Below are 15000 nucleotides of genomic sequence, written 5' to 3' on the forward strand. Positions count from 1 at the left end.
GGCGACGTGCCGCGATTCGAGTTACGTGGCTGCCCGCACGCCGGCGGGCGCGAAATCCGCAACACTGGTGTCAGGAGTGGGATACAAACCCATCCCCCTCTTCGCGGCACTGGTGTCGGAGAGCGGGAAAACGGGCTCTCCTGTCTCCAGCTAAATTCACGGGAATCGGTCCAGGGGTGAGAGGAGCGACCCCCGATTCCCTCCAAATTACGAGCGATTCAAATTAACGCTTTACGAGAAATAAGATGGCGTCTCAAGGCGAGCGGGAGCCGGGGGTATTAGAAATGGATTTAGAATGTGTAGAATCCATGGTCCAGGATGAAAACCCCGTGCAGGAAATGTTGGTTGTGCAGGAACACGAACTCCCCCAACTGAACCCAGAGCCCGAAATAGGTGCGGCGGCGGCCGCGGTGTATGACACCTCCCCTCCCCCTCTCCACCAAAACCCTTCCCCGATCCCTGCCGAAACGGCTCACCCAAACGCACCCGACATGACCCAGCTATTCACCATGCTGGCAAAGATGAATGCGGATGCGCATGAAATGAAAAACGAAATAAAAAGCATGAACAAGCAAATGAACAAAATGGAAACAAACATGAAGGAAGAAATGAAAGAGCTGCGGGGTGAGACGCAGAACATGGGCCGAAGCCTGCAGGCGGGCGTGAAGGCAGTAACCAGGGAGCTTAAAATGGCGACTCCACGTGTGGGAGCGAACGAGCTGGGAGGGAGTGCAACGGCTGTCGGGCCCGCGGTGGAGGCAGGTAAGGAGAAAATAATTCGGGGGACGTATTGGGCGAGAAGCGTGGCGGAGATGTGCACGAGGGAGATAAGAGACGAGGTGAAAGGAATTGCGAGGGAGAGAAAAGAACAATTAAGACGGAAAGCAAGGATGAGGTACGCGGAGATCGTGAAAGAGCAAGGAGTGAAACACAGGGAAGGACGGGAGCGACTTAAGGAGAAAGCAAGGTTGACCTACATAAAGATAAGGGAAAGACGCCAGAAAGAAGCAGAGACTAATAGACACGAGGGGACAACAGAAACGACAGTTGGCAGAGACACGGGAGATGGGAACGATAGAGGGAAGACTACACGATGAAGACGGGGATAGTGACGCACACACACACACGGAGGTAGTGGAGGATAATGGGGGTGAGCTCGCGGAGCGTGTCGGGACCCAGTGTGAGCAGCTGGATGGCCTCCTCCAGGAACGAGGGGAGGGAGTATGCCCCCTTGAGGCGAGTCACGACCAGGTGAGTTCGGTCGTGCTTTGCGAGTTTGAGGGGAGGAGTGCTGTGGACGGGTGCACGCCGAGCTTGGGGGGTATAGAGGCCCCGGACACCCTTGTGGGGACACGAATCCCCAGTGTGGTTGTCCCGGTGTGTGTGGTGCAAGGTGTGAGTGCGTCCCCGTGTGTGGAAGCGACCCCGTGTGTGAGTGGTGTGGTGGCGAGTGTGCCGGAGTGTGTGCTCCCCAGCACGCCGTGTGTGGATGAGACGCTGTGGGCGAGTGTCACCATGTGTGCAAGGGTAATGGCATGCGTGAGTGAGCGGCCGAGTGTGAGAGAGACAGCGTGTGCAAGGTCGCTGTATGTGAGGGAGATGTCGGTCGGCATGTGTGAACATGCAACCGCGTCTCCCGGTGTGAGTTTAATGGTGAGGTGTGTTAGCGTCGTAACACGCAAGTGTGCGTGTGTCGAATGGAGACGACGACGGCGACAGAGGGACAAAAGCCGGGTAGCGGCTGTAGCTGTTTCGGGGACCGTGCCGGGTTCACCCAGCAGCGAGCGTGAGGTCCGTGCTGTGCAACACACGAGGCCCCCACGTGCTCGCTTACGAGAGTGAAGTCCCGGTCCGGAAACGAGCGCGGTGAATGTTGCCGATCCCGCAACGGACAAAGTTTAGGCAGGATTATGGATTTGGACCGGATGGGTTCTCCACGCGATCGTGTGTGTTAAGCTCCAACGGGCAGCGCACATGTGTTCGCGTGGGGAACCCCTCGAGACGTGGGGCTTGTTTTTTTTTTATGCGCACGTTGACGTCATGGCTGCACGTGGGGTTGGAATCCGGCAGGAGGGGTATCCCTGCCGGATGGTACCGTCCATGGAGGGACGAGGTACACGTGCAGCTGCATGACGTCACGGGCAGGTGCAAAGTGCGTGAGCTGTGAGTTGCCGCGCTGGTGCTGCGCATGTGAAAAAAAAAAAAAGAAAGAAGCAGCAAGCCTCACTTTCGGGTGCACAGGATTCCTGGGCAAGGGGTGGAAGACCCCCTTACCCAGGGCACAGGATGGAAACTAGTTAGAGGGAAGGGTTAGCATAGCTAGACCGGCTCCATGGGGCAGGGGTAAGTCCTCATGGGGCCCGTGGAATGGATTAGTTAGAGGGATTTAGATGAGCTTTAGGTGGGGAAATAAAAGTTATTTTAGAGATCTGGAGACAGTGACAGCCTTTGGATGTGTAGAGTTGACGTAGTTTAGCTACGTAGTGTTAAAAGGAACGTGCTACTAGTTTAAGGGACGACGTGGGAGCACGAGTTAGTTAGGGGAGGTAGTTAGAAGGATGGCAGAGTTCAGCGGTGTGTGTGTTGAAGAGTTGTGGGTTGTGAGGTGAGAACGTGTGCTTGTTGAGTGAGTGAGGCCAGTGGGTCTGTGTGAGTGGAGCGAATGGCGAATGCATGGTGCGATGAGTGATTGGGGGGAGGAGTGACTCCCGCCCAAGGGACCCCGGGGTCAGTGTAGAGTGAGTTAGGGGGTTAGTTAAATTGAAAAATGGAGGTCGTTTTGTTGTTGGTGTGAATGTAGGCTCGAAACCCATTTGGAGGGGTGCAGGATCCCTGTTGACGGGCTGGGAGCGTGGCTGCGAAAGGTGAGTATCGCTGAGTGGGTACCCCGGGCACCAGGCTAGTCGGCCGTGGTAGGCCAAGGGCCCATGGGGGGCCGGGATAGCGTAGTGGGCACGGGTGCGCCTGCTTGGTGCGGGGGCCCGGGGCGCCATTAGCCGCATGGGCAGTGTTGTGGGCACGGGTGACCCTCGGAAAGGGGCCCGGGAAGCCAGCCTGCCACGTGTGCGTTTCAGGGGAGGTGCCATGGGGGGCACTCCCCGGTGTTAGGGAGCTGGTAGGCTCGGAGGCAGTGTAGTGCCCGGGGGTGCCATCGTCGGAGAATCGGCAGAGGGTCGTGCCTGCCAATGGGGGCCACGCGTCCCAGCCATGAGACCGTGTGAGGGCACGGAGAGAAAATTGGGGGAGCGAGGCCCGAAATTGTGAGGACACCAACACAGGCGACGGGAATCTGGGTTGTTAGAACCAATAGTTTAAGGGAGAGGCGCTTGTTGGAAGCCCTGGGGTAGTTTAACAGGTTAATGGATAGGGTAGATTAGGAAGTGTACCCCTCCGCACCATCCATCCCCTCGCTCTCGTTGTGGGCCGCTGGACCCACTTGGTGTTAAGATCGCTGAAGTCTGGGGAGGCCATCCTGAGGCTTCGTTGGGCCTCGGCACAGGACGCCAGCTCTCCCTTGTTCCTCTCCGGGAAGGGAACGTAGGGGTTGGGAGTAGGCTAGGACAGGATAGGTTAGCCGAACAAGGACGATAAAGGGGGTTAGGGGACGATTTATAGTGGGGAAGTAAAAATAAAAAAATAAGTTGGGGCTAAATTGGGGTTTGACAAATTAAGGGAGTGGGTATAGACAGTGACAGGCAAAGGCGATAGGTTGGGAGGGAGACCGTCGAGTAGGTCCGAGCCCGCCTTCCGAGTGGCCAGCACCACCGCACTCCCTCCACCAACCTCCACTGAACGGCGAAGGCTGGCCAGCTTCATCGGCAGCTGTTGTTTTGCTGCAAGGCCTGTGCCGGCTGGATCGGCTGCAGCTGCTGTGCTGCAAGGCCTGAACCGGCCGGATCGTCTGCAGCTGTTTTCTGCAAGGCCTGTGCCGGCCAGTTCATCTGCCGGCTGTGTTTGCCTGCAGCGGCCTTGTTCTGCAGGCTGTGTTTGCCTGATCACCTTTGCCATGCCATGCCCACTGCCCCTGTTCACCAGCCCCGTTCAATTTTTGCTTTGCCCCCCCCCCCCTGTTCATTGCCATGTGTGCCAGGATCAGAAAGCAACAGTTTGCAAGCTGCGAGAACTGCCCTGTTGGCAGCGACAACATGGGCCTGCAGTGGCGGCCCGTGCACCGTGTTTGCGTCCATCCATTCATCCATCCATTCGTTGTGTTCATTGCGTGTGCCACTTGAGCTGGCACGGAGACTGCGTTTGTGCAGCGCATGCACCGTTGTGGTTCACTGCGTTCAGTTCAAAAGGGAAGGCCTTGGACTGCGTGTGAGCAGCCGGCCACGTTTCCTGTCACCTGCATTGTTTGAGTCAGAGACTGCATGCGAGCAGCCTGACTGCCTGCTAACTGCTTTCTTCTTGCAGAGTTCATTGATCCTGGGCCATGGTTTAGTGTAAAATTTGTAAGTTAAGGTTAAGATGTACTGTACATATGAGTGCGCTCCCGGCATGTCTGTCCTAGCGCCGGCAATTTTATTTAAGTCGTCCGTGTGAGTGGGTTTGTTTCGGTAGTTACTCAGCCCTCAGGTTATTTATTTTGGGGACACGAATACCATGAATGTCGCACTCAGGGATCCGTAGGTAAAATGTACTAGGGGAGAACCACACATGATAGCACACGAAAATTTGACGACTCGGGACGAGTCTGTAAAAAGGGGAGGGGGTAGTGTTGTGGTTGACGAAATTCGCAAACCACCATTCAGGTCCCGTAGGTGAGATATCTCTGTAAGTATATGTGCAGTTAGCCCAAACCCATTGTTTAGAGGGAATAAATGTTATTCATTCGGGCTGCGACCCTTTTAGATAGCCGTTTTTCTTTTACTATCTTTATTTTGGACCAGCCGCCATTACTACCACCACCACAACCACCACCAACCACGTCTCAACAGCCATTACACAACAACCACCAACCGCAACGCCGCTTCACAACAACAACAACGCCAATAGCCACGACCCTTACCGTCACATCTCGCTCTCGCAACCATCGCATCACCGCCATTCCCGCGCCGCTTGTGGGCACCGATCCTGGACTCGTACAGGGCGCGCACCGAGCAGCGGGTGCAAAAACACCAGCCTTTCCGAGAAATCGGATCAAGAATGATTCACGCCCACTTCTGTTCCGTCCTATCAGCGAGCGTGGGGCGATTTGGCCCCGCCTCCAGGCGCGTCGGAGTATAATCGCTATATGCAGATTCGTGGATCAAGAATGATTCACGCCCACTTTTCCTCTGTCCAATGGGGAGCGTGGCTCCGCCCCCGAGCCGTTCCTGATCCAAAAATCTGCATATGATTTCTCCTGTCGCAATATAAAGCACCGAGCGCGGGGCGAATTAGGGGAGTTGGGAAGAGTTGAAGAGTTGGGAAGAGTTGAAGAGTTGGGAAGAGTTGAAGAGTTGGGAAGAGTTGAAGAGTTGGGAAGAGTTGAAGAGTTGGGAAGAGTTGAAGAGTTGGGAAGAGTTGAAGAGTTGAGAAGAGAAAAGAGTTGGAGAGTTGTGGCGGCGGCAAAATCAGTCGAGAGAGTGTCTGTCGGGGTCCGGAGAGGCTGGAGAAGCCAAGAAGCTTTGTGGAGGTCGGCGCTCCTGTCAGAGTCGGGGAGCTGCGGAGAGGGGAGGCCGGTAACGCGGTCGAGGTCGCAGTGGCGTCGCTCGTCGCGGGACCCAAGCCAGCCAGATATCCTCATTCCCCCGAGCATCAACAACCCCCTCCTGTTTCCCCCCGCGCTGAGATAGTGTGAGAAGGGGGCCCCGTTCCCACCCCATTCCAGGCAGTGCCAACGAGGCCCGCGGAGTCGGTGCGCCGCCGCCATTTTGCGGCTCATCACCAGACGGGTAGGCTCGACGCGGTCTCGGCCCCAGGCCCGTCTGCACCCTTGTCGATGAGGGTGGCCCCTTATTCTTTTGCTTTGGAGTATATGTGTTGTCGGCGCCGTCTGTGAAGTAAAACTGTATAAGTGTTGCCGTGTGCTCGGTAGTCGGTAGTAGATCTGCATTGTGTTTCTCTTTTGTTGCATTTGATTTTTGTGCAGAATTGTCGTGTTACTTTTACATTTGCTTTTGGTGCATAATTGTGGTAATTGTATATGTGTGCTTTCCGTTTGCCGAGGAATAAATGTGCTTTATGTTGAACTGTTTTTCCCGTTTCGCTTCGTCTTTTCTTTTATTGAATCTCCATCTTACTTCACGTAAAGGGTTGGTCATGGGCTAAATACGCCCAATAATTAATCGAACCGTCGAGGTTGACGATAACACCGCTCGGTTATCCCGATAGTACGGAACGGGTTGCTTAAAGTGGCCCGTGTCCGAAGTCGACCTGCGGCGAGGTGCGATCGCCCTGTCTACCCTCCGTGTGGGTACTTAGGTAGGTCAAATTTGGCGAGCAACCCTATCCCACGCGGGGGGCCGATTGGCACGATCGTGGTGAGGCCGAAAGGCCCACCCGTGACTAGTTCCCGACGTTAGTCCGAGAGGGTCACGACGGGATTGTCCGTCCGGTGGGCGACGTGCCGCGATTCGAGTTACGTGGCCGCCCGCACGCCGGCGGGCGCGAAATCCGCAACAATATATACATATCTTCAAAATTATTCTCTGAAGTGGCTGAACAGATTCAGGCGTAACTTTACACGCATGACCGCCTGTCCATGAAGAACAAAAGGTTCACACATGTCATTGGTCGCATGGTTTGGCAGCCATATTGGATTTACCCAAATGCTTATAAAAATCTTCTCCAGAACGGCTGGACAAATCGAGTGGAAACTTCACACAAGTGTTCCCCAAGCCATGGGTGTACAAGTGGCACATAGCAAGTACTCCTCATGGGGAATGTGTGGTATTTTTATGACGTCATAGGTGCCTTTGTTATGATGTCATCATTGCATATGTACAACGTTACATCCGATCAGCATAAAAGTTTTTGAGGGTCATCTTGGGATAAAATGGTCCACCAACATTTTTTAATAATGACTATGTCATCGATCAAGTGATTTGGCAGCCATGTTTCTTGCACACGAATGGTATATGAGGATTTCATTGGGGTATTGGTAAAAGCGCTAATTTTCCATGATTTTATTGTAAACATCAAATAATGCTTTCCATCTACCATTAATAGATGGTAAACATTATTTTATTAATAAAAAGAATAATATTTCTTATCACATCAGTAAGCTGGCCCCACATCCTTCAGTACTGCATAATATGGATTTCATTTATTTATTTATTATTTTAGTTTTATTCTTTTCGGAAAACATTTCTCCAGCACAAAGAGCTCTATAACGAATCAGCATTCTATGGGGTAGTGCTAAACGAGGTATTGGTGTGCATTGTCATGTCTTGTTCCAATTTTTGGATAAATTGCGTTGTATCGATTAACATGTAACATACCAATCTATTTGTTGACTGATCTTTGCAGTGGAGTTGATGAGATAGCACAAATGATGCTTAATTACGGTAAAGAAATCAAAATGGTTATTTTTGCATCTCCTTTTTACCCCTCAGCCCGAATTGGCTAAGGGGTATTGTCGTCATTGGCGTTGTCCGGCGGGTGTCCGGGCATCTGTCAACTTTTTGTTTCCATCAATTTCGAGAACGCCTTGTCCGATTAAATCCATTTTTGCAGGGTATGTTGGGGTTGAGTAGAGGAAGGTTCCTTTCGAAAATGGGCGTGCTGCGATTTTCAGTATGGCCACCATCTTGAAATTGGTTTGCGTCAAGGGGCTGAGGGGTTACGCCCGCTTTGCGGTGCTATTTTTTATTTGTGGGGTAATTGTATCAGATGTTCAGTGTTGTTTGGTGGACTTTTGTGGAATTATCAGTCAAGGGTGGACAGGCTGTTGAAGAATAACGGCAACCAGGATATGTAGATGTGTTCTGCACTTTGCATGTCATGTGTAGCGTTTTTGCTTTTGCAACCGCGGTGTTTGACTTGCAGTTTGCATAGGTCTTCATTGATGCACTATGGGTTTGATTGCGTTTTTGTTTTTTTGTTCTTTACATGAGTGAGGCTCATGTAAGTCAAGAGCAAGGTGCACGTGACTGTGCGAAACAAATCGAGAAATGAACAAACAGAAAAGGGGGGAAGTCGGAGGGGAGGAAACTCTGAAACTCGGATGTATATAATGTTAATGGGGTAATAAAGGTTGTGGGTCATAATTGGGGATGACCAGAAATGGTGCACTGCTTGCTCAAGTCCTCGAGGGAAGAGTAACATAGAACAGCCTCTGGAAGGTGGTTCCATAGACTAGAGAAGTGAGGAATAAAAGCTCCAGTGTGTGGTCTGCTTGGATGTTGGAACTTTCACCATGATGTGGTTACTGGAGGAACTTGTGAGAGAGAGATAGAGATATAGACATCGATATCTCTCTCTCTCTCTTTTGTGACACCACTGACCTGCCTGTGATGTGAGAGCAACAGACCTTGTTCGTCAGCCTAATCATGGAAGAGGCCTTGGAGATTGTGAGGAGCTCTGATTTTCCAAAGAAAGAGTCGGGACGACAGAAAATGCCCAATCTGCGGTTGAGTTTGGAAGCCAGTTTTGCTATGTGGTCAGCGCAGTAAAGTTAATGGCTGAGGGCGAGGTTGGGAAATTCAACAGACTCGTGGGTTTGTTTGACGATCATTCCCGAGCAATAGGGTGGGGTGGTGAGATTATCCAGGATTGAAGGACATGCTCTATTTATCAGACCAGAGTCCAATCGTTTCCAAATCAGCATAGAGAGATACAGCTGCTGTCTGCCTCGCTGAGGGATTGGGTACTGCACAACACGATATGGAGTCATCTGCAAAAAGGAAGAGTGTTTTCCAGAGCTTCAGGTAGGTCATTACTGTAGGAGAGGAACAAGACTGGGCTCCAAACACTGCCTTGGGAAAATCCAGCCTCCATTGAGAGAGGGGAGGAGGGGGTTCTTCTGATGGTAACACATTGACTGCATAAGTGGAGGAAGTCATGAAACTAGGAAAGAAGGCAAACTTATTTGACACGGGCAGAGTATTTGGCAACCAAATCAGGATGCCAGACTGTCGAATGAATGTCTCAAATATGTCCAGGGAGATGGATCCAACCTCTTGTTTGAGATTGAGGGCCTCCAAACACAGCTAAGAGGGGAGGGGAAGCATGCTCAGACTTGAGTTACTGGGACAGAATCCAAACTAATGGTCAGAGATCAGGCTGTTTGAAAACAGGAAAGCCTTTCCATCACAAACAATGATTCCATGGCTTTGTTGGTAATTTGAAGCGAGCTCATGGACTTGTAGGTCGAGGGAAGTTCTCTACCTCCAAGGGTAGGGTCTATTTTTACACCATCCTTATGGATAAGAGTGATATTTGCTGACTTCCATGCAGAGGGGAAAAGGACAGACCAAATAGGGGGGGAGGGGGTGGGGGGAGCAAGAATGGCACAGCAGGATTTGAAAACGTAATACTGATGCCATCTGGATTCATTGCCGAAGAGGGTCAAGGCTGGAGAGAGAACTTCCCTCTACCTTCTGATGTAAGAATGACCCAAAGTCCAGTAAGTTGATCGTAGATATGTCAGGGTATGATGGGGGAAAGAACGGGGTGGGTTTGGTACATGAGATTTGGAGGCAAAGACAGTGTGTGGACAGTCTGCCTTCTCGGGCAGTCTCCAGTATTGTCGTTTGAGGTGAAGGACTAGATGGAGGGGGCGCATACACCAGAGACAGATTTTACGAAGCGCAACCATGATTATGGAGGAGAGGGACAAGACACCCTTATTGCGAGCCCAATGGAATGCATGAAAGCTAACCTCAGTTGATCTTGCTTTCCAAGTTGAGAAAGCAAGCTCTTGACTGCAATGACTTCCCCGCAGGATTCATTGTATCCCTGTATTTTTATTACATGGCAACTCTGTATTTTCCTTGCTGATTGCTAGCCATTTCTGCAGATTGACATTCAGATCAAAGATGCCATCGGGAGATACCACCAATGTGCCACCATTCAGCTTGACTTTCAGCTGCCCATCCGCTTCAACCTGAATTACAAGAGGTACCACAAGAAGCTTCTATTTTGTTCATAAATGGATGAATTGCCTTTGCTGGTGGTTTGCTCCATGCAAACCACTTCTTTGGTGGTTTTATTAATTTTGGTAATTGCGGTGATCGTGAATGACACAGGTTCCTTAGACTGCAATTGCGCATCTGGTTACAGTGTTCCATGAGTTAACCCTGGTATGTCTGTTCATGCATAATCATTTCAGTGGTGATGGGGACGAGATAAAGCATCCAGTGATCATCCACCGTGCCATTCTGGGTTCTGTGGAGCGAATGATTGCCATTCTCACTGAAAACTACGGTGGCAAGTGGTGAGAGAAATATTTGATTATATATTGTTGCGGTTTTCGCGCCCGCCGGCGTGCGAACGGCCACGTAACTCGAATCGCGGCACGTCGCCCACCGGACGGACAATCCAGTCGTGACCCTCTCGGACTAACGCCGGGAACCAGTCACGGGTGGACCTTTCGGTCTCACCGCGATCGAGCCAATCAGCCCCCGCGTGGGATAGGGTTGCTCGCCAAATTCGACCTACCTAAGTACCCACGCGGAGGGTAGACCGGGCGATCGCACCTCGCCGCAGGTCGACTTCGGACACGGGCCACTTAAGCGACCCGTTCCGTACTATCAGAATAACCGAGCGGTGTTATCGTCGACCTCGACGGTTCGATTAATTATCGGGCGTATTCAGCCCACTACCAACCCTTTACGTGAAGCAAGATGAGGGTTCAATGGGGGAAAAGACGAAGCGAAGCGGGAGAACAGTTCAACAATAAAGCACATTTATTCGCGGCACACGGGAAGCACACAAATACAATTCCACCAAAAGCACACAAAAAAAGAAAACACAATTCCATTTACACAAAAAGCAAATATAAAAGTGAAAACACAGTGCAGAGCTAATACCGACTACCGAGCACACGGCAACACTTATACAATTCTACTTCACAGACGGCGCCGACAACACATACCCAAAACCAAGGAAAAGAAATACCCTCAAGGATGAGGCGGGCCTGAGGCCGAGACCGGGTCGCGCCTACCCGTCTGGTGATGAGACGCGGAGCGGCGATGGCGCCTCACTCCGCGGGCCTCGCGGACAGTGTCAGGCAGGGGGTGGGAAAAGGGGCCCCCTTGGTCGCACTATCTCAGCGCGGGGGGAAACAGGAGGGGGTTGCTGATGCTCGGGGTATAGAGGATCTTTATTATGTGCGACGAGCGTCTCCACCTCGGCCAGGTCGCGCTGTCGGCCTTCCTCGGGCGTGCAGCTCCCGGCACCGTCGCGAGCACCCCCTCGTCTGCCTTCGCCGCTGCCGCCTCTCCGCCTCTGGACTCTCCACCCTGGACTCTTCTTTGGGCTCTCCTCGTTCGACTCTCTTCAGCTTCTCCAGCTACTGCAGGCTTCGGGCTCCAGACTTCCACACTCTTCAGCTTCTCCAGCGACTGCAGGCTTCGGGCTCCAGACTTCCACACTCTTCAGCTTCTCCAGCTACTGCAGGCTTCGGGCTCCAGACTTCCACACTTTTTTGGACTCTCCCCGTTGGACTCTCCCCTTCTCGACTTTTCACCTCGCTCCCCATTGGCCCGAGAAAAAGTGGGCGTGAAGGCTTTTTGATCCACAAATTTGCATATATCGATCGTTCTGGAGGCGGGGCCAAATCGCCCCTCGCTCACCGATTGGACGGCAAAAAGTGGGCGTGTGTCGTTTTTGATCCGTTTTTGAAGCACAAAATCCGTGATTTTGTACACGCTGTTCAACGTGCGCTCTGCACGAATCCAACACCGGTACCCACAGCGGGGCAAGAACGGTGGCGATGCTACGGTTGCGAGGTGTGACGTGAAGGTCGTGGCGGTTGTGGTGAAGCGGCGTTGTGGTTGGTGGTTGATGTTGTGGTTGTGGTGGTAATCATGGCGGTTGGTCCAAAATAAAGATAGTAAAAGAAAAACGGCTATCCTGAAGAGTCGCAGCTCGCATAAATGACATGTATTCCCACTAGACAACGGGTTTGGGCCTAACTACACATATACTTGCCGAGATACCTCACCTAAGGGACCTGAATGGTGGTTTGCGAATTTGGTAACCACAACAATATGATCAAATACTGGAGGGTGAGGGTGTGGGACATTGTGCATATGTCATGACCAGTATTTCTCCAAAACAATGCAAGGAGTGTCCTTGTCCACTCCTTGCATTGCAATCTCTGCTCTTTGTTCAGTAAAAGCTTTTATGGACTATCTTGGTTTTTATTTTTTTTTGTTTTATGGAAGTAAACTTTTGTCATTTCAAGGCATTTATTGATATCTGTGACCTCTTCCACATCTCCTGTGTTATCCCTCTGGAAGGCCATTATGGCTGTCCCCTCGGCAGGTGATGATTGTAGCAGTGGGTCCAAGCTGTGACGAATATGCCAAAAAGGTGAGTACTGTAACGTGTCCGTTTGACAAAACTGATACTTTAATCACCAGGTGAATGTTTTGCCATTTTATCCAAATTATTTAAATCGCTGTTGATGACCTGTATGGTCATTGTATTTTCTTTACACTTGTCTGCAGCTTTGTCAGCGATTTCATGATGCTAATCTGATGGTGGACGTGGAACTGGACCCAGGGCTGACGCTCAACAAGAAGATACGCAATGCTCAGCTCGCGCAATACAACTTTATTCTGGGTGCGTGTGCCGATGCCTGTGCAGATTGGGGTGCGGCGAGCACCATTTTAAATTGAAATGAGAAATTAGTTTTGCTTGTTTCGAATCAACTAAAGGGCCAGTTTACATATTACCTATGAAAAGGAAGGGTGAGTTATGAAACTGAAATTGAAAAAGGAAGAGAATGGAGAGATTGTGCGATTGTAAGTTGGGAGGAAAATGTTTTGAGATTGTGGCACAGTGTTGTAGTGGAAGGCATCTTTGCCTGGATCGTATGTGTAGCCCGTCAAGTAGGTTGTGATGTGCATATGGAGTCATTCTGGTTCATGACCCCACACACACAAAGCGAAAAGACAGGGTTAAACAATCAGTTAATGTCTGTCTCATCAGTTTATGATCGAGGAACAGCTTATTTAAATTGAATGTTATATTTTGAACACTAATGAATAGGAAGACAAGTTTGACGTTTCACTGTACCTTGGCTCAGAATTCGTTCTGACCGCACATGCGCAGATAGGAGCGAGACAATATTTTTACTCTGCCTTTCTGGCAGTCAAACAAAATTGAGAAATCTTTTCCAAACTGGAAACTTACTGTTTTTGAGGATGTCATAAAGGACATATATAAACACTAATGAATAACTAATGTAACGTGTTGGAAAGGGTGACAATCGACACTGGGAAAATGGAGGTAAAACCTGGAATTTATTTATTTATATCCATTTAAACCTTTATTCAAATTGAATTGTATACTTAAAGACTTTATAACACAAATTGCCTTCACAATACTTCCAAGAACCATGCAATATGTTGATATACAGTACAGCATTAGAGGGCATGGCATGTGTGTCTGGGTGAAGAACATCCCGCCATAATGGCTATGTACCGATCAAGAAAGCCTCCATCTCCTAAATTGTGACACGTCATCGTCTTATTAGTGTACAAGTCTGCTTGAGTCGCTCTCAACTTTCAGATTTAATTCAACGATCTTTAAAATCATTATTTTGTCAAAATTGAAGTTCAGGAAGGAGGGAGGGGGGGGCCTTGCCGTTCGTGGGTTTCCCTTTTGTGAATTCTCTGTATCGCGATTAATTTATTGAGGCAAGGTTTGCACAATGCGGTCAATGTGCTCAAATAATTGCAGGTTGGGGGAACTATTTTCCACATTTATTCACCTAATTAACATGGGCCGTCAACACAATATCCCCCTCACACCCTCCAAAATAATCAACTCGTCTTTATCGTCTCCATTATCATCACCATCACCATCACCATCACCATCGCATTATTGGATCAAGTTTGTCATCATTATTATTCAAGGTAAGTTTCGTGATCTTAACTCAAGATTACCCTGTTGTTGGCTTAATGGCTAAGGTGGCTGCCTTAAGATCTTAGGGTCTTGAGTTTGAGCTCGTCTGCCATGCTGTTAAATATCACCAGGTGGGTTGAGTCAGCCTGTCATCCTTCCTAGTCAGCAAAATTGTCATCCCCCAAGTTTCAGATTCTGCAACCGGTCCAGACGGCATCAGCCCACGTGTCCTCAAAGCCTGCTCTTCTGCTCTTGCTCACCCTCTCTCTGTTCTATTCACCCTCTCATTTTCCCAAGGTCATCTGCCATCTGCTTGGAAATCTGCTAACATCACTGCCCTGCATAAAAAAGGTGCAAAAACAGATCCCTGTAACTACAGACCAATCAGCCTTCTCCCAATCATCAGCAAGGTTATGGAATCCATCATTGCTTCAGACATGAAATCCTTCCTCTTCTCCAATGGCTTGATTTCCAATCATCAATTTGGTTTCAGACCAGGTCACTCTACCCTGGATATGCTGCTACTGCTCTCCCATCAATGGATGGAGGTCCTCAATGCCAGACAGGAAATCCGAGCCGTATCCCTGGACATATCACGTGCTTTTGACACAGTCTGGCACCCTGCCCTACTCACCAAACTCTCTTCCCATGGTATTCAAGGCCATCTCCACTCATGGCTCGCAGACTTCCTCTCCTGTCGCAGTCAACGTGTGGCCCTAAATGGAGTTCTTTCATCCCCTCTTCCTGTGCAGGCTGGAGTTCCTCAAGGTAGCGTTCTGGGCCCTGTTCTTTTCTGGTTTTCATCAATGATCTCTCGGACTCTCTGGAAAATCCTCTATTTCTCTTTGCCGATGACTCCACCCTCTGCCGTACCATCTGTCATCCCTCAGACCGGCAAGCAGCAGCTTCTTCGCTCACTGCAGATCTGGATAAAATCACAAACTGGTCCAACACGTGGAACATGTCTTTCAATCCACACAAATCTCACACTCTCACTAT

At 50.2% G+C, this 15000-nt stretch overlaps 1 protein-coding gene across 4 annotated transcripts in view; it reads left to right on the forward strand.

Moving 5' to 3' along the window:
* The window catches only part of LOC147015382 (threonine--tRNA ligase 1, cytoplasmic-like), a 74562-nt gene that overhangs the window by 48361 nt on the left and 11201 nt on the right, over positions 1-15000 (forward strand). For all 4 annotated transcript variants that reach the window (XM_085850062.1, XM_085850066.1, XM_085850065.1 and 1 more), the window contains exons 15-18: positions 9944-10044; positions 10256-10360; positions 12390-12462; positions 12600-12714. In XM_085850062.1, the coding sequence (XP_085706188.1) occupies positions 9944-10044; positions 10256-10360; positions 12390-12462; positions 12600-12714 (394 nt within the window). The remainder of the gene's footprint in view (positions 1-9943; positions 10045-10255; positions 10361-12389; positions 12463-12599; positions 12715-15000) is intronic.

This window comes from Eptatretus burgeri, chromosome 12 (genome assembly GCF_056783735.1).
Source record: "Eptatretus burgeri isolate ZD-2024b chromosome 12, Ebu_testis_v1, whole genome shotgun sequence".
In the NCBI taxonomy this organism is placed as follows: Eukaryota; Metazoa; Chordata; class Myxini; order Myxiniformes; family Myxinidae; genus Eptatretus; species Eptatretus burgeri.